Source organism: Mustela nigripes, chromosome 3, assembly GCF_022355385.1.
Source record: "Mustela nigripes isolate SB6536 chromosome 3, MUSNIG.SB6536, whole genome shotgun sequence".
Lineage (NCBI taxonomy): Eukaryota > Metazoa > Chordata > Mammalia > Carnivora > Mustelidae > Mustela > Mustela nigripes.
In genome coordinates this window covers 56,397,646-56,416,707 of record NC_081559.1, presented here as the reverse complement: position 1 = coordinate 56,416,707, position 19,062 = coordinate 56,397,646, and the positions used below count along the sequence as shown (strand labels likewise).

Here is a 19,062-nt window from a genome sequence, read left to right as displayed (position 1 = left end):
GTGGCTCAGTGAGTTGGGCCTCTGCCTTCGGCTCAGGTCATGATCTCAGGGTCCTGGGATCGAGTCCCGCATCGGGCTCTCTGCTGGGCAGGGGGCCTGCTTCCTCCTCTCTCTCTCTCTCTCTCTCTCTGCCTACTTGTAATCTCTGTCTGTCAAATAAATAAATAAAATCTTTAAAAAAAAATAAGAAGTAAGGGTGTGAAAGGATTATTGCAGGATGGGAAAATAACTAGACAGACTCAAATAAAATGATTGTCCAGAGGCTCTGAAGGCCCAGCTACAGTTCTCTCCTACCCTGAGGCCACAAATAGATTTCATTTGTCTACTTTCAGGTATTTGACCAGAGAGCTAAAGGATGGAGGCTTTCCCAGCTCAGTTCAATTTATATGGTTAGATAGCTTTGCCAAATGGAAAGGACTAGAATAGTGAATTGGAATGTCTTAATCAACCTAAAGTTATCCCATTCATGTTTCATGGAGAGACTGAAGGGGAACAGAGGGAGGGTAAGGCAGGTAAGGAGAATCAGTTTAAATGTGAGATTCACCACTGAGGAATAAGATGATAGTTTTTTCTTCTCCAATGGGAAATGAGTTATTGAATTTGAGAACAATTTCTCGGGGAGAAAAACACCCTCCACTCTTTCCCACGCCCTACCTTTATTGTTTGGCTTTTGCAAGCATACCCACAATACAAGATTATAAATTCGGTTTATATCTCCCTTAGCCCAGTCTCCCTTTATTACACCACTTTACTGCTTCTTTGGGGCTGAGCCTCTAAAATTTGGGTCAAATGTTCCATTAAGTTAACCACTTTAGAATACCAATAACACTCCTACAGCACTTTTCATCTTCATAGCAGTTCACAAACATCTCCTTCTCCACTAATGAAGATGAGTTGAGTATCTATAGTATCTAAAACCAGAGCTATTTAATCATTGTCTGATGTGAAAAAGTAAAAACAAAATGCAAGACCAACAAAAAAAAGTATATTACATTTCAAACTTGCTGATTCGAACTTTTAAAAAATTCTTTGAACATGCAGGCAGAACTCCTGCCACAAAACCCAGCTTTTGTAATGAAAAGTCAAAATAAGAACAGAAGCAACATCTTGGGGATGGTTTTTAGCCCTTCCTATCTTTCAGGGTGCTTTTAAATACATTATCCTGCTTGATCTTCACAAAAACCAGAGAGGAGAAAAGGAATTATTATCCCCACATTTTAGATAAGGGTTTTTGTGATTAATTAACTTGTTTGAGTTTTGAGTTACTAAGTATTTGTACTGAGACTAGAACTCCAGACTTCAGGCTCCAACTCAAAAGTTGCTGGGGAAGGAAGGATGGAGGCATTGAGAGGGAGTACCTATTTACCCTGCTCCTTCAACTAAAACAATCTCATTGGCATATTACCTCTGGGGCTTCCATGTGGATTTTCACAGTTCGACTTCATTAGGACTTCATCACACAGAGTATGCGGCATCTCCTCTATTGTTCATGACCAGCTAGATTGTGAGCTGCATGCCAAAATTACATTGAACAAGTGCTCGCTTCAGCAGCACATACACAAAATTACATTGAACAGGATTGCAAATCTCCATTCCTGGAAGGTTGCACTTACACACTATAATCTTTCTCCTTTGCGTGGCCCCCAATCATTTATTCAGCTTTAACACAAACTAGCTGTTCTGGCCAATGGAGCAGACTGATGGCCTTTGTATGGACCAACTCTTTCTCTTGACTTCCTTCTCTTCTATGCAAGTATACTAGTCATGTTTTCTTGTTTACTACTGATCACTTTCACTTTTGTGGGTCTCTTTGACACATCAGCATGGACACCCACACAGGACTGTGACCTTCTTGCTGATGGCTGTGAGGCATGGTGTCTAACATGGGACGTGAGCTCAGGATTGTTGAAGACACAGACACTGGTTCTTTAGCACCTTTATTCATTCTCTTTTTGCACAAATTTTTCCAACCCTTTAAGAGAGGCTCTTTGTATGTCTTCCTCTGTCTTCTTTCTTCTCACTCCCCCTCTCTTTATCTTTCTGTGAGCATAAAATAACCACCCATTGCTGACAAGGATAAAGTCAGTTGCTCTGTATGGGGAAAAAAAAATTGAAGCCATTCCTTGTGAAGGAAATTAAGCAAGACAAATATTTAGTACCAAGTGACTATATTTTTAAGTGCCTTCAGGCCCCAAGTCATCAGTCTTCAGATGTTCCATCTATAATTGTTTTTGGTTTTTTTTTTTTACCAGCACCCCTTGAAAATTCTTTTCTCTTTTTCGTCCTTCAAAATTCAGTTCAAATGTCACTTCCTGCAAACCCTTTACTGATATCCTGAGGTAGTCTCTATCACCCCTTCTAGAATCTCCAACAGAAATCTGAACTCTAGTATAGTACATCAACATTATGTTCAATGCAACTAAATGTTTGTGTCTGTGCCTCCTCTGTGCTAAAATAAGAGTTGAGTTTTGCTTGTTTTATTTTGCTTTGTCCTTCTATCTCTAGTAGCCAATATACAGAATAGGCTGATGTGTAGATATAGAGGCTCAATTTTGTTGTTGTTTAATTTTATTTAGATAAATGAATGGTCACTTTGGCTTTAAGAAAAAAGGTTCATTCTTACTCAATTTGTATTCCGTTTTTGGAATGGGATTGTTTTCTACTATTCACTGAAATTTGAGGTATATTTTTTCACTGTCCTATGAGTTATACAGATTTGATGACAAATGAACTTCTTAACATTGAAATTGTTTCTATGGAAAAATATGGTTCATTTTCCAGTATGTTCAAACATACACAAAAGAATAGAGCTTCATTCAGAACTAGATGGTCTTTCCATTTTCCTTAATGTCTGCCTTTATTCTAGAGTTTCACCCCATACAGAATTATCTCATTCTCTCCACTCTCCCATGGTTTGTAGTTTGGCTTTCTGTTATGTACCTTGCAATCTGCCTTGAATCCATCATTTATGTATCTTCCCTGTCAAATATATTTCTCATAGAATAACCACTATGCATTTTTCATTGTTGATTTTTCACAATGGGCTTTCAAAGCACAGTATACAGAGTAAGTGTTCAGTAAATGGTAGGCTGAATTTTTCTCTGCATAGTTAGGGAAAAAAAAGCTCCATAATTGAAAGTAGAGGAATGTTGGCATTTGCTTGAAATATTGGGGATTTCATTGAATATTGGGGATTTTTTAGTCCCAGGTTGAACAGTGCCTAGTTTCCTATCATTTGGCATCTGAGCTCCAAAGGTCTAAAGTCCAGTCTCCACAGTCTCTCTTCCCTCACTTATCCATCTTCTATTCTTTCTCCAAAGACAAAAAGAAAAGAAATGAGACAGTCCTGTTAAGAAAGCTTTCTTTTTCATCTTTCTTGTTCTCATGTGGGTGCTTCATTATGAGATGTCAATTGTGCAACACTCTAAAGACCTGTCTTCTAAGGACAAAATGTTCTAGTCATTTTGGTATTCAAAAGTGTTGTTTTCTGCTTTTAGGCTACAGTGGTGGTTGTGTTGTCATGCGAGGAAATAGTCCGCCTGGTCGCTGGGAAGTGAAGGACTGTAAACACTTTAAGGCAATGTCCCTGTGTAAGCAGCCAGTGGGAAAACAGGAGAAAACGGAGCAGGAAGAAAGATGGCCATTTCACTCCTGCTACTTGGACTGGGAATCAGAGCCTGGGTTGGCCAGCTGCTTCAAGGTGATGCCAAGGGTACCGAGGCATTCTCAATGGGATGAACATTATTTCAGTTTGGTCCATGTATCCCAAATTCCCTTACTCCAGAACAGTGCCTGACACAGAGCAGCTACTTAATATATGTTGACCGCTTTTGTCTTTTCAGTTATATTCCAAAATAATTTTAATTCAAAAGACTGATGTATCCCTGGAGATACTGAGGCTCTCTTCTTGAAGACTAATGTCAATATTTTTCTTACTGCATAGTACCAAATGAACAAGGCAGATGTTCATTGGGTATTGAAATGGTACAATTCCATAGATTGTAAGAAAATGAATAGTCTTTGTTATGGAATAGTACCATTCTGCTGCTAAAAATAGCTTTTGCAGCTTGCCAGACACCTGAGGATCAAACAAATTAAAACATACAGTTGATATATATGCATGTGTTTGTATTTATACACATGTGAAAAAATGTGTGAAGAAACATCTTTTTGCATATCACTTTTAAATCCTAGATATAAATCAGTACTTACAATCTTCTTGTCATGAAACATCTGTGAATGCATTCAATTTAATGTACACATGTACAATCCTACAATAAATTCATCAGGTAAAAGTGATCTCACAAAGCAGTAATTTAAACCTTAGAAGTGAGCAAACTGAGGCAGCAAGATGAAGTGATCTGCCCAAGATCACCATCATTTATTGACAGAGTTGGAATAAATCCCTGGTCTTGGGACCCCCATTCCAGTGTTTTTCCTACTATATATGACCCTGACATGTCAACAAATGTATGGTATTTTTGATGGGCATGGTGGTGGGATTGATGAATTTTAAGTGATTCAAGAAAGGGTTCCCAGAGAAGGTAAGTTTTGAGGGTTGCCGGGGGGAGGGGGTTTGGGAGAAGGGGGTGGGATTATGGACATTGGGGAGGGTATGTGATTTGGTGAGTGCTGTGAAGTGTGTAAACCTGGTGATTCACAGACCTGTACCCCTGGGGATAAAAATATATGTTTATAAAAAATAAAAAATTTAAAATAAAAAAAAAAATAAAAGATGGAAAGGCTGTGCTGTGGCCCGCAGGACTGGGAAAGCTATTCATTCTGGTCACAGCAAATCAGAGTCTGGTGAAGCCTGGCGGCAGGGTGCCTGCCTAGCATCAGAGACACTGGCATAATGTCAGGCAGTTAAAAACAAGGAGGGCACAGAGGCCTCGGATCTGGAGTTCTGTGTTTTGGACCCTCACCCTTGATCCTATATAAAGTCAGAAGCAGACTGTTCATTTGATAGACATCTTCCAGCTACTGTGAAGACAGCTGAGAAACAGCAGAGAATTTAGGCACAGCAAAGACCCAACGACCTTAGTAATATACCTGCCCTAGTTCCCAGGTCTCATTTCTCATTCCCTACTGTAAGTCAGCCAGATTCATGATCATTCCGCCAATTCTAATTTGTCTGAAGGCAATCTGGTGAGATAGAAATTCATGGACCCTTGAAGCAAGGAGCACCAAATCGGACGCGAGCTCTGCCTGTTTGTAGCTGTGTGACTAGAAATTTGTAATCTCTCATAGCCTGACCTCATCGCTTAACAAACATTTATCTAGGGACATGTATATGCCAGTTACAGGAAATTTAGAGGGAAAAAAAGAGTCCTCAAGGACCTTATTTATAAAATTGAGCTCATTATATCCTCCTCGTGAATTTGTTGTGAGAATAAAATGAGATAGTTTTACGAAGCATAGACACATTCTAGTTCAATAAATGTTATTTCTCCCTACTGGGTCAAGCGTTTAATATAGAATAATGACAATTATAATACTGTTATTTTCTTGTCCAGAATTAAACAGCCTCACCTTAGCCATGATAGTGTCAACTTTTTTTTGTCCTACTAAACCAGGTATTTCATAGTGAAAAAGTCCTGATGAAAAGAACATGGAGAGAAGCAGAAGCATTTTGTGAAGAATTTGGTGCTCACCTTGCAAGCTTTGCCCATATTGAGGAAGAGAATTTTGTGAATGAGCTTTTACATTCAAAATTTAATAGGTAAATACTTGTTAATTTTGAAAAAATGTAATCAAATTTTCTATTTCCCAGTAATGACTTATTAGGAATGAGTATCCCAGATATTTGTTTAAAATCTCAAGTATTTGTTTTAAGCCTAAAACCAACTAGCCATTAGTTGTGAAAGAAAAATATATACATATGGTCTTACATTTATATTGCACCAAGTTCTCATTCCATAAAACAAAGAACAAAGTGGCAACCGTTTTGATATTTGAAATCTTTCCTATGTACCTCGAATCAGAATTTTAGGGCTTTTCTGCCAAACTCAAATTATCTAACCCCATGATTTTCAAAGTGTTGTCTGAGGATCCTGAGAGTCCTGGAACCCCAAGACCAGGAGGGGACCAAGTGGGAAGAGGCCCTAATTCCATCACTGATCACCAGCTCCACTTCTGCTTATTTTTTATACAATAGAAGTCCATGTAAGATTTTGTTTGGGAAAAATAAAAAAAAAGTCCCACTGATAGAAAAAAAAAAAAAAACCAAAATTCAATCCAGGTCCTAATTTTACATTTGAGGAAATAGGCATTCACTTGTCAGTATTGATCTTGTGAGTTTCAGAATCTTGAATTACATGGAGTTAGAAAATTAATGTAATTTAAATTTGAAGAAATGTAGAAGTCTTGTGCTACCTTTTACCCAGTGCAAAAAATTCCTTCCACTATATTGCTGTGGTCACCTACTATCTGCATAATTCCTTTCAGAGTGCTCCTTATTTGGGAGAAAACCCATTCCGTTGTTGGAGGCTGAGTTCAAAGATCAACTTTCTAGTACAGAGCAATACAGATCAAGTGGACTGTATTTTTGAATATTTGAGGACAGCCATTATGTTCTCTTTTAGTGAATCTTCTCATCCACTGGCTTCTTTATCTCAAATGTTCTTGTCAGTTAGCATACATTTTTGGACTATCTCCCATGGGAGGGGTACTTTTATATTGCAGAACTGGCTAGAGAACGCAATAGACAAGACAGACAAAAGTCCTGCCCCAAGGCACTATGGTTCCATGGCTCTATACATTTATTTAATAAAAACAAATGTAACACCAGGTACTATGCTCCAAGCTCTGGAAATCTGGAGTCTCAATGAAACACTTGCCTGAATTACAGAGAAAATCCCAAACTATTTTTTGAGGAAAATCCTGGCCTTCCCCTTAAGTTTCCTTTAGGACACTCCAAATGAAGATTAATATGCAATTATCTATCAAACTATTCACCTCTAGTCTCTACAGTAATGACCTTAACAGTAGGAGACTTTGACAACATCTCCCCATATGAGTCTTACAGAGTACTGTTGGGGGAAAATGGTCAAATATGTTTGCAAAAAAAGGCACAAACCTGGATATTTGCCATATGCTTTAGCATTGTAAAAGCTTCCAGAAGGAAGCCTCAAGCCTCTTTTTTTGAGGACACTTATCAACATCCCATGGAACTGTTAGTCTCTGTGGGAAATGCTGACCTAAACCATGTTTCCCAAATCTGGCTGATTCTCACACTCATTTGGGACACCTTTTGACACGGAGCACTCTGGTCTCACACCAGAGCTGCTGAGTCAGATTCTCTGAAACTGAAGAAAAGTTCAAGAGGCTTCCTGATTATTGGACTCGAAGTCTGGTGTGGGGCCACAGATTTAAGGGATATGGGATAGTCTCCATCATCCTAAGTTGTAACTTTGCTTCATGACTTTAGCCCCTTGCAAAACATCCTTTCATACTTGAGCATAGTGAGGTTTGCTATATGAAATAACCACAAGCAAACTGCTTCCAAATTTGCTGTAAAATCAAATATCATTCTGTCGTTTCTATTTATGTAAGTTCACACTCTTGAAATTTCTTGTGGAATTTAATTCCAAGCATCTATCAAATTATTAATCTTTAGCACTTAATCAGAAAAGCTGTATTACTTTGTATCCAGACTTCCAGGAATTTAACAAAATCTCATGCTTGATTATAGCAAATAAACCAGTTGTCATAGTAGCATGCATGCTGCTTCTTATGGCACTGCTTTTAAATTTCTATTTTATTATTTATCATATTATTAAAAATTATACAATTACAGCAAACTGATGAAGAGAAAATTAATACCATTTAGAAGCCAATACATTTCAGGAAAAATGTAGAACTCTGAACTCAGTAAGGAAAGAAATAAAAAGTTCTCAAGGCAGGAGAGTGATAGGAATTCCCAGCCTAGGTCACGGATGTTAAGATACCTGGCTTAACCTTAAGGCAGCACTCTCCCCTCCACAACCTTGCAAACTGTAAATTGCAATAATGGCAATCACCAACCGGGCCCCAATGATCTCACAGATTTCTAAGTCATATTTTCCTTTCATTTGTATTGTTCAGGCACAATAGCTCACATATCTGAGAAGAAGTTGCTTCAGAATAGGCTTGCTTCATTGCACTAACGAAAATAAAGCATCTGTCATGACTTCTGAATCTTTTAAATCTTTAATTCTCCAAATTATTCTCAGAAAATTATCTTAGTGAGATGGTTCATTGTACAATTAGACTTTATTGGTTGATTTATTGAGTACTCTGTGGTTTGATGTATTTGTCCTCTGCCTAATTGGAGGAAAGATGGTTCTCTGTGGGGATTCTCACCAAGTCTAAACCAGTGGTGACTACTGAAGTTAATCTACTGTGCCTTAGACTGATTTGCTGCGAAATTATTTATGTTGGGATCTGAAAAAACAAGAACCAAAATCTGCTGTGTACCTTTTGTTAAAGGGGGTGATAGCAATTAACTTCCAAAGAATATATGAACATTTGACAAAAAAAGCAACAAATCGAAGCATAGGAGAGTGGTAAATACACATAGCAAAGTAGTAAAAAGTCCTCTAGGGAAAAAGACCATCCAAAATTTCTTACCAATTTGCTTTCATGTGTTCTTATTCTGCTTAAAGTGTGTAGCCATTCCTAATGAACATGAGAAAGCAGTGTTCTCAATATAGGCTAACTTCTCCCCCAACTGTATGTCGCCAGTGAGCACACCATACAAGCCAAGAGAAATAGGAAGCCAGGCTAATCTTCTCTACATTCATCTCATAGCTCAGGTTTTGCATATAGGAAATGCTCAATAAATGTTTACTGACTGATCAATCCTGCCAGGAGTATCAGCTGTTTCCTGTGCACATAAATACTTCAAAATATTTCTTAAGCCTATTACATTATATTGTGAATTCAGTAGGAAGAGCCAAGGGTTTTGTTTTGTTTTTCTCTTCACAGGACAGAAGAAAGGCAGTTTTGGATTGGATTTAATAAAAGAAACCCACTGAATGCTGGCTCGTGGGAGTGGGCTGATGGGACTCCTGTAAGTTTTTCCAAACTGAAGACAAGGAAGTGAATTCATTAAGGGGGCCCTGGAACACTTTGGTCAACCAACCAAGAGAACCTGGAAGTAATGACTGTATTTCCTGTGACTCAGACCCAGATCAAAAACTGTACCAGATCTTGGTACCATAGGAGATATTTCTGCAAAGTCCTGAGAAACATTCACTAACCATATAGTTCAGAGGCCAGCTGTAGAATCTCATCCTAGAAAGGAATCAAAATCTCCAAAACTCCCCAAACTGTCTCCCAAGTGAAAAGTCTTGAGAAAGAAGCAACTATTGTTTAAAATAATATTGGGCTTTCTTTACTCCACCTTCCCTCTCTAGCTTAGCACCTAATTATAGGAATGTGGGACCCTTGTCCAGATCACAATGAAAAGAACCATTTTGGTTTACCTCTAAAAGGACAGATGCCAGCCTTAGAAATACCTTCTCTTTCTCAACCAGAGCAAGTTACTCAGCTAGGGGGAAAAAACTTGCTTTTCTTTCAGCCTCATACTTGTAAAAGCCTCTGTGAAGGAAAGATGGAAGTCACTATGGCATTTTTTTTTTCATATGCAATGAGGAATTCTCCTATTTTCCTCAAGATGATAGGGGGAAAATGAAGCCATATCCCAGATTAAAATGAGATCCATCTGAGGACACATGCAAAATCAATGTATTCAGTTACACCTGTGAACTAGGAGGCCAACAAGAGACAGCAGTGAGCACTTAATGAAGCTCCTATTTATTGAGCCCAAATTATATTGCAGACAAGGGTTGAACGCACTGCCGCATGATCTCATTTCACCCTTATAATGATTCCGTGCAGTGGTTATTAGAATGCTTACAGAGTTTGCCTAAAATAATGCATAGGAGACCCAGCCCTCCAAAGCCATGATGCTATATCTCCTAGCTGGGAAATATCAGCAGCCAAACTTAGAAATAGTAAAGATCAATAGAGAAAAATGCTCTCTAGCCCCACTAGAGAAAATTTATGGCAAGGATCTGTGGAAAACAAACATAACAAGGATATGCTAGTTAAACATATAACATATCACACACACACACACACACACACACACACACACACACACATACACACATAAACATTTCCACCTCTGTTCCATCACTGCTTCTCTGAGAAGGGTATCAGGACCCGAGAGCAAGAAGAGACCTTAGAGATCACGTGCTCCCTCCATCTACTATGCTATCAAAGAAACTGAGGCCCAGAGAGCAAAAGAAACTTAGCAAGGCCCTCCTGCGGCATAAATGGCAGTCACCACATGGCACAGTTGGGTAGTTAATGTTAGTGTGGCACCTGGAAAATGAAATGTGATTTTATATAGAGGTTGAGAATGCTTCCTTTTGTTTTAGTAAAACCATCTTATTAGTGATTGAGAGGAATAGACAGTTTGGTTCAGAGTAAAGTTTGGTTCAGAGATAAAGCCATGAAGCAGTGCATGGAGTTGCTCACTACTACTCCCTACAGGACAAAACAAATCTTCAAACTCCCACTATTGTCTAAATCTGAGCTTACATATTTTTAAGTTAAAGGAGTTGTTGTGCAGTTGTGTACGTGTTTGAGGAGGAGTATAAATGTTTCAAATATCCTCTTTTTTCCAAAGTTTTGCTCCGGTTTTACCTGTGGTCCATCCACTCTTCTGTCAGGTAGCCGTTAAATCATTGAGATGACCAAATTTTTATTTAACATCCCTCTCACATGACCAAACATGGAAAGCTTTGGATAGTTTCTCAATTAAAGCTAGCGATAATTTCGAATTTAGTGATTAAAGACTAAAAGCTTAGTGTATATGCGAAAGAAATCTACATCACACATGAGACCCAAATCTGACAGATGAGAGCCTTCCAGAAGTTTACCCAGGGTACCAGGGGTATCAGGGCTAGCCTGTTGTGGCCAGTGAGACAACGGTGAAAGTTCGGAAGCCTGGGTCTGATTTGTTCCTTCTGGAGAAAGGAATTGCTTGCCTCTTTTTAAGAAAAAAAGCATCTTTAAGGAAAAATGCTAGTTTGGTTAGTTTGTTCTTCACAAATGTGGACCAATCTTTAACTGCAATCTTATCCAGACATTTCTTAAGCTTCCTCCAGAAGTCTGTGGTGATTTATTTACAGAGATGTCTCTTTTGATCTTTTGAACCTTTTTGTGGGGGATCATCGTTAAGAAATAACAAACTTCATCTGCTGCAGGTTGTCTCTTCATTTTTAGACAATACTTATTTTGGAGAAGATGCAAGAAATTGTGCTGTTTATAAGGCAAATAAAACATTGCTGCCCTTGCACTGCAGTTCCAAACGTGAATGGATATGCAAAATTCCAAGAGGTAAAAATATTAAGATCTTCACTATATGTTGCTTTCTAATAATCTGCAGCACTTTTCCAAGTGAAGAGTTACAGAATCTAAGATTTAAACATCCTGGACTACAGTACCAACAACCATCGTGACAAACCAAACTGAACCATTTTAGCAAAGAATGTCTTACAAGGGAATGAGAAAAGTAACATGAGAGCAGTATGCTAATTTAATTACTAGGAAATGAGGATAACCAACTCTATTGTGGAATATGGTATTTTTCGCGTACAACCCGGAAGAAATGTCACTGTGACATTACAAGCAAACAAAATTACTTGTCAAATGAGTAAGTGAAAGAACCTAACGCCATTTGTGACACAGAGTAGGCCCTTGACAAGTGTTCGCATCCTTTCTTCTTTAACCAGAGGCTTCTTGTGAGCCTTCTCTTCAAGTGTGAGAACTAACCGTATTTCAAACAGCACGAAATACCTGGAAATGGTCTCTTTAAAAGCAAAGTACAAAATACCATGGTTAGAGCTGAAGTAATTCAGAGATGGCGTCCTTGTGAAGAAAGGTCACTCAAGGTGATTTGCTTTCACTTTGCAGATGTGAGACCCAAGATTCCACCCTGGTATCAGTATGGTAAGAACTATCCTGGCAATTCTTGAATTTCTAACTACGTGCCATTATATACCATTATATACCATTATATACCATTACTTAAGTCAACCTAGAACTGATTTGTTCAAATTAATTAATGGTCAAATTAATAAAAGTCATTAAATGATGAAAGATTTATATTATAGCTTAACACTATTTTGTGACACGTGATTTTAAAATATGCTTTTATCCCAGATCTTGCAATACAAATGAAATTCCTTAGATGAGAAAAAACAAGAAAATAAGCAAATTATATGCTTAGTAAAGTGTGTGTAAATATACTTACTTATGTATAACACACATACACAAACACACACACACACACACACTTTTTTTTTAATGCTAAGTGACCAAATTACAAATTTAGGGGTCAGTCATAGCATAGCCTATTTGTCTGCATTATATCAGTCAATGGAATTTGTAGCATTTGCATTGGCTTTTGTTTTTTTGTTTTTGTTGTTTTTCAGATGCACCCTGGCTCTTTTATCAGGATGCGGAGTATCTTTTTCATACCTATGCTGCAGAATGGCCCTCCTTTGAGTTTGTCTGTAGCTGGCTGCGTGGTGATCTTCTCACAATTCATTCTGCACATGAGCAAGAATTTATCCACAGCAAAATTAAAGCGGTATTAAGTTCAATTAACCATGAGAAATTCAGAACTTAGCTCCTTCTTCTGTCATTGGGGGGATTTTTTTTTTAATTTGAATTCAGACATACATTTAAGTTTCATTTAAAGCCACAGATTTTTGAGAATTAATTTTCTTCCTGTCATAGGAATTAAGAGAAAATAATGGAAACACAGCTTTACTATGTTGGTCAATCATTTCACTTACCTTCATTCTCTATTAGCAATAGCTCTATGAGCAACAGTTATGAGTAACTAGAGTTTTATTGCTTTAATGAGGCTCGTCCAATCATCCAACACATACTTATTCAGAGTCTACTCTTCTAAGGGCTGGGGCTCTATCAGTGATTAAAATAGACCAAATTCCTGCCCTAAGGGAGCTTATACTCTAGTCTGGGAAGAAAGACTGTAATCAATATAGTCCATAGCATTACATAATATTTTATTAAAAGATAAATAGATAAATGCCATGAGGGACAAGGTGTATGTGGGGCGGGGAGGTGGTGGGATGGTTCATGTGCATGACTATTTCAAAGTTGAATTTTACTTACAATAATATAGTACTTTTAAGTCTATAAAGACTCAGTATTCAGAAAATTATAAGGAGTGGTTTTCCATTTCAATTTAAGATAAAGACTTGGACAATCTTTGAGGAGCTAGGCCAATTGGAAAGGAGAATACAAAACCTGTTAAATAATGAAGCAAACTACCAAGGAATAGTGTACGTTTTCAGTGTATTTCTTCAACAGGCGCTTATTGAGCATAGGTATGTGTCAGGCATTGTGATATTTGTCAAAGACCTAAACATGTCAAGAACACAAAAATAAGACAGAGTCTCTGTTTTTAAAAAGCTGGAAATAATTGTAAGTGAAAAGGGAGCAACATGCACAAATTATCAACACGTTACCAAGGGGGGAAACTCACTCCCATTTTCCCTAGGAAATCTCTGAAAGTAAGAAAAAAATTTTTTTTCTTTTCCATAATTTAACATTATTTCACAATCACCAGGAATCCTTTCTTGAGCTATCATCTTTTTACATTTGTAAGTTGATAGTTAAAATGAAACTGTATATTTAAAGCATCCTTGGCATGTAAGAGAAATGTCTTCCCTTACAGCTCATGGACCTTTTCCATTTCTATAATCCTGTTTGATGCATAGACAGTCTGCAAGGTGCAGGTAGGTCAGGACTACTACTGAGTTGTAACGGAAAAAGCTGAAAAACAGGGGTGTTGGGTGACAGCTCCACAGTCCTATAGAGTCTCAGTGATAGACCAACCACAAAAACAAGATACTCCCCACTATTAGTTTGTGTGCTAAATTTTTTTACCACTCTTCCTCTAGTATAAATGGAACACTCAAGCCAAATCCATTTTAAGCATCCGCATGTCAGAAAATATGTTTGTTTCTTTAACAAAACAACATTCCTAGTGGCAATAACAAGACATCAGGTCAATGTCTGAAAACCAGTTCATCCATCGATAGGACAAAGTGCATGTCTCAAATGGAACTGATTTTTGGCCAATACTTATAATTGTGTCTGGCACTGCACTCAGTACTAATATTTAATGGCATTCAATCTTTCCAAGGACTCTCTGTGGGAAGTCTATTATTAGTACATTTTACAGTTAAGAAAGCTAAAACTCCAAAGAGGTGAAGCAACTTGGTTACTTCCACAGCAGCTAAGTGATAGAATCTGGAAGTGAACCCAGGCCATCTGACTTACAGGGTTATTTAAAAACCTTCTGCTGGCAGCAGAACGGCAGTGTAGGGGGAATATAAGAGCACAATGTCTTCGTTACATAAAAATCAAAAAGAGTTCTAAAATCCCTCTCCAAAAGATGGTGCCAGCTCTGTAGACATGAGCAATGAAACCTTCTTTAGATCTTTCCAAGAGAGCTTAGCTCCCCTAGGAGTATCGGCAGGTCTCCTCTCTTCACCTTTCCCTGAATTCACTCTCCCAATTATTAGTGGTTGGCAAGCCAGTGAGGATGGCAGGGTTAATATCTCCTGTAGAAGGGAATAGTAAAATCTATGGGTTTAGCTGTTTGAGAGCTACTGCCACGACCCTGGACCTAGCTGTGATATCAAACCAGACAAACCTTGTGGTGTCTTACATGGCAAAATTGCAACACAGTCTGTAACCATGTTGATACAGAACGCTCTGTCAGCATGATGGGTGAGCAGCTGACTGATCTAACACCACACTGTACTACAAAAGAAAATTACTGGATGGTTTTAAATGTGTAGACTGGAAAGGGGCAAGGGAGCTACGGGAAAAGGGTATCAATTTAGAAAGAAGAAAGCTGTATATTCCCAAAGCAGTTCTTATTATCACATAATCTATGGCTGTGTTAGGTGGTAGTAGTGACATTTATGGTGACCATTTACACTTCATGAGTAAGCAATTCCATATCAATGAATGTTCTACTAGAATGAATCTGCCCAGAAATTCTTTTTATTCCAGGATGAGGAACTAAACATGTAGAGATCATACCACTCACTTTTGTGGCATACTTATCCTGTGAGTGCAGGAAGAATCAGAATAGTAATTAAATATTGTTTAAAGATTTTATTTATTTATTTGAGAGAGAGAGAGAGACAGAGATAGTGAGAGAGAGCATGAGCAGCAAGGAGAGAGAGAGAGGCGGACTCTGCTGAGAAGCAAGTCCAATGCGGGGTTCAATCCCAGGATCCTGGGATCCTGCCCTGAGCCAAAGGCAGATGCTTAAGCTTGACTGAGCCACCTAGGTGCCCCTAATTAAGTATTTTTAGTATTACATTTGTGTTGTATAGTTTCCCTATAAAGAGTAGTAACTCAGAAATGTGAAAAGCAAAAATAGCATTTAGTTGGAAAATAAAAGAACTAACTATTGAAAAAGAAAGCTGGGTGCAATTTTTTAAATCTGAAGCAGATTTTTTTAAAACAAGATGTTTCTGTCTTGAAAAAGTGGTTAGTCAGTATTTTCTCTTTGAATAACAGAATGCCACAGGCATGATGAGAGTGAATTTTTTGAGTACTTCTTTTTTGAGCTGTCATTTTGGGTAGATTCAGCCAAAACAGTAAAAAGCCATAAGCACTTTAGGAGTTGTTTAACATGAACTGCTAGCCAATTAATCCGCTAACATTTTTATGCTGCATTGTACAATATTTGCATTTCAAAATTGCAAGTCCTTCTTATTTTAATTTCATGTCTAGGGGCACCTGGGTGGCTCAGTCACTTAAGCAACTGCAGTTGGCTCAGGTCATGATGCCAGGGTCCAAGAACTGAGCCCTGCATCAGTCTCCCTGCTCAGCAGGAAGCCTGCTTCTCCCTCTCCCTCTGTACCCTTTCCTTGTGCTCTCTCTCTCTCTCTCATACTGTCTCTGGCATAAATACATAAAATCTTTTAAAAAATAATTTCATATCTAAATACTTCTAGCAAAAATATATCAAATATATTAGTCATCCTCCAAAATACAGTGTTTTAAACCCTTAAAATAACTTAGTTTTGATTATTTTTGATGGAAACATTTGAACATATGACAGGTTACTTTTCCTTACATTATTTCATAGATCAGTTACTTCATAGATTATGTTGCCTCTTGCTGTATTTTATTTTTTAATAAGTATTCTTCCCATATGATGCTATCTATAATGACAGTAATAAAATATAGTTCATGTTATGAAATCTGTTGTCATATTACATTTTTTATATGAAAGAATATTAATCAGTCTTTTTTTTGTAATTTGATACCTAAGCTAAAATTTACAACACCTATATTTTTCACCATGGATTCTTTTCTCACGCTGGAAATCTTCTAGCTTGTCCTTCTAGCTTGCGGTTCTATTCCGTATCACAACAGGTTGTGATGGGCCATGTGGAGGATCACCATGCTGTAATTGAGGTGGCAATAAATATGTCACTTAACATGTAGTAGTTATAATTTCTCTTTAGAGGTCCTTAATTGGGGCAGTGAACAAGCAGGCCATGATTTCCACTATTGTCGCACATGAGACCTCTTTAGATTGAATGAAATTGTTGTGGTTCTCCCACTGAGTTCACAGCCAGTCTCAATGGACCCATTCCAAAGCCTGACAATGGGAATCTAAATTCAGCATGTAAGAACATGTCCATGAAACAACACCTCAGGGATCCCAAATTATAGCTGTTCCATCTTGCATTATTCTCAAATTGCTGGTATAGCAGACAGCCACACTGTTCAAGGAATAAAAATATCTGTTTATAAATTAAAATGTTAGAAAGCTATTAGATTCTGTTGTATGATGACCCAACATTCATGTGGAAAAAAATACAGATATCTTAACATGTATTCTCCAATTTTTACAGAAGAAATGAAGTATGAATTTAAATATACAATGCCTTCAAATTAACAGGTTTTTAGCTTAAAAATTAAGTTACATTTCACATACACACAATAAAGTATATTGATTTAGAGGTCTTAGAAATCCTTACTGATTCTTCCTCTTTTATAGGTAAAAAGGGAATTTCAATTTCCTGGGTCATAAGTCCAGTATTACATTTGCTGAAATGTGTGTGTGTGTGGGTGTGTGCACGCACACCTGCGTGAACATGCTGTTTCATTTTATACTTTATTGCACTGAGATCTGTGTGATAAATAATGGTACAAAATTAGTAAAATATAGAAATAATTTTCTGGTTTTTAAGCAGTGGAAGTTCTGTAGTATTCCTTTGTCCTATCTTGTATCTCTCTATTAAAATGGGGAGGGTGCTAATACTCAAGTTTAAAAGCTTAACAATCAGGCTAATGCCAAAAATTCAAAATCCTTTTTACTATTGATGTCTTGGTGCCTTGAACTGTTTTTCGAACAGTGTGACATATGCAGTGAACTATAAATCACTGAGATGAGAAACCACTGAATATTTAGTCAAAAAAAAGGAGTCCACATCCTATTTTACTTTACAATACTACTGCTTAAAGCCCTATTTGAGAGTTAGAAAATTTACTTTTAAATACATCGGGAACGTTGTAAGAAAGATTTTCAGTATTTGATTCCAATTTCCTACATAATGAGGAGGGACTATTTGGAAATAATGAAGTTTCGGGTTCTCTCAAGATGCTAGGCCTTAGTGTACTCTTCTTTAGATAATTGAGTAAAATACTGAAGAATAGAAAGCTATTAACAGGAACCCCATTAATCCTAATAGTGAAAAGGGAAAACAAGTAGGATAAAAGCTGACATTTTCTTTTTTTTCTCTTTAATAGCTATCAAAGTTTGGTGTAAATTGGTGGATTGGACTTCAAGAAGAAAAAGCCAATGATGGATTTCGGTATGGAACTAGATCTATTTGCATTTTATTTTGTTTGACAGGTTTTATTTGCAGAATGATTGGATGAGATTTTAGTGATCAGTTGTTGAGTAGCCGTCAGATGTTATCTTTAACTTATAAATTTTCATTTCTCTAAACAAAGATATGAGTATCTTTTTAATTTAATAAAAATTACCCCAGAACTCCAAGAATGGTGTTGGAGATTAAACATACGGAATAAAAGAAGACCCTAAAATTCTTAATTTACCTACAGCTGGAGAGATGGAGCGCCAGTAATATACCAGAACTGGGACGAAGGAGGAGAAGGATCTACGAATAATCAGAGCCAGAGATGCGGCTTCATTTCATCCATAACAGGTTATTTTATTTATCCATTTTGAGGTTTATAATACAAACTGAAATTTTTCAGAAGGCTTAAAGTTTCCTTTTCATTGCATTAGTTCAGTGAGAAGGTTTTGTTTGGCTAGCTTGCTTTTTAATTGAATGTGGTGAGTTTCATTAGTCTTAAGTGTTAAGGATGGCCATTCCTACAGTTAATTCCAGCATTCATGTTTTTGGAAATGAATTACAACCAGACAAGTCATTCCTCATGCACCAGAACAGCACCAGAAATAGACCGAGTGAAACTGGTCAAAAATATGCCTGATAGATACAAGCCTCTAAAAAATTTCAATATGGGCCCATTTTAAAAATCTCTTCTTCATGATTCAGTTATAATTGGCCAGAACTTTAACCCCTTGGAATTTCCTCCCACTTTCCCATTTAAGAAAAATTTTCATTGAGTTCAGTATTTTTTTAATACTTGGCACTAACTGCTTTTGCCATAGAACACCAACTACTTGCAGGCTGTATTTAGAAATACATGTACCTTTAAGATGGGTTTTTAAATTGAATTCAGTCCATCAGTACAGTGTTATCCATCCCACTCTTTCTATCCTATAAAAGGTAATTATGTTCCTGACCTTTAACGGATTTATAAGGAACCTGTGCCCCAAATCAGAAAAGGGATAAGTATGGAAAGCAATCCTTAGTGTAAGGGTTTCTGCAGAGAAAAGGAAAAACCACGTTGTTAATCAGCTCTCTTTTGCCAGCAGGTGTCACAACAGCCTACAGAAAGGCTGTT

The 19,062-nt window shown here is 37.4% G+C and overlaps 1 protein-coding gene across 2 annotated transcripts in view; it reads left to right on the top strand.

The window, feature by feature from the left end:
• PLA2R1 (phospholipase A2 receptor 1) overlaps positions 1-19,062 on the top strand; it is a 110,633-nt gene that overhangs the window by 66,563 nt on the left and 25,008 nt on the right. For both annotated transcript variants that reach the window (XM_059394050.1, XM_059394051.1), the window contains exons 12-19: positions 3,498-3,700; positions 5,577-5,722; positions 8,968-9,052; positions 11,259-11,391; positions 11,968-12,003; positions 12,489-12,646; positions 17,875-17,939; positions 18,193-18,296. In XM_059394050.1, the coding sequence (XP_059250033.1) occupies positions 3,498-3,700; positions 5,577-5,722; positions 8,968-9,052; positions 11,259-11,391; positions 11,968-12,003; positions 12,489-12,646; positions 17,875-17,939; positions 18,193-18,296 (930 nt within the window). The remainder of the gene's footprint in view (positions 1-3,497; positions 3,701-5,576; positions 5,723-8,967; positions 9,053-11,258; positions 11,392-11,967; positions 12,004-12,488; positions 12,647-17,874; positions 17,940-18,192; positions 18,297-19,062) is intronic.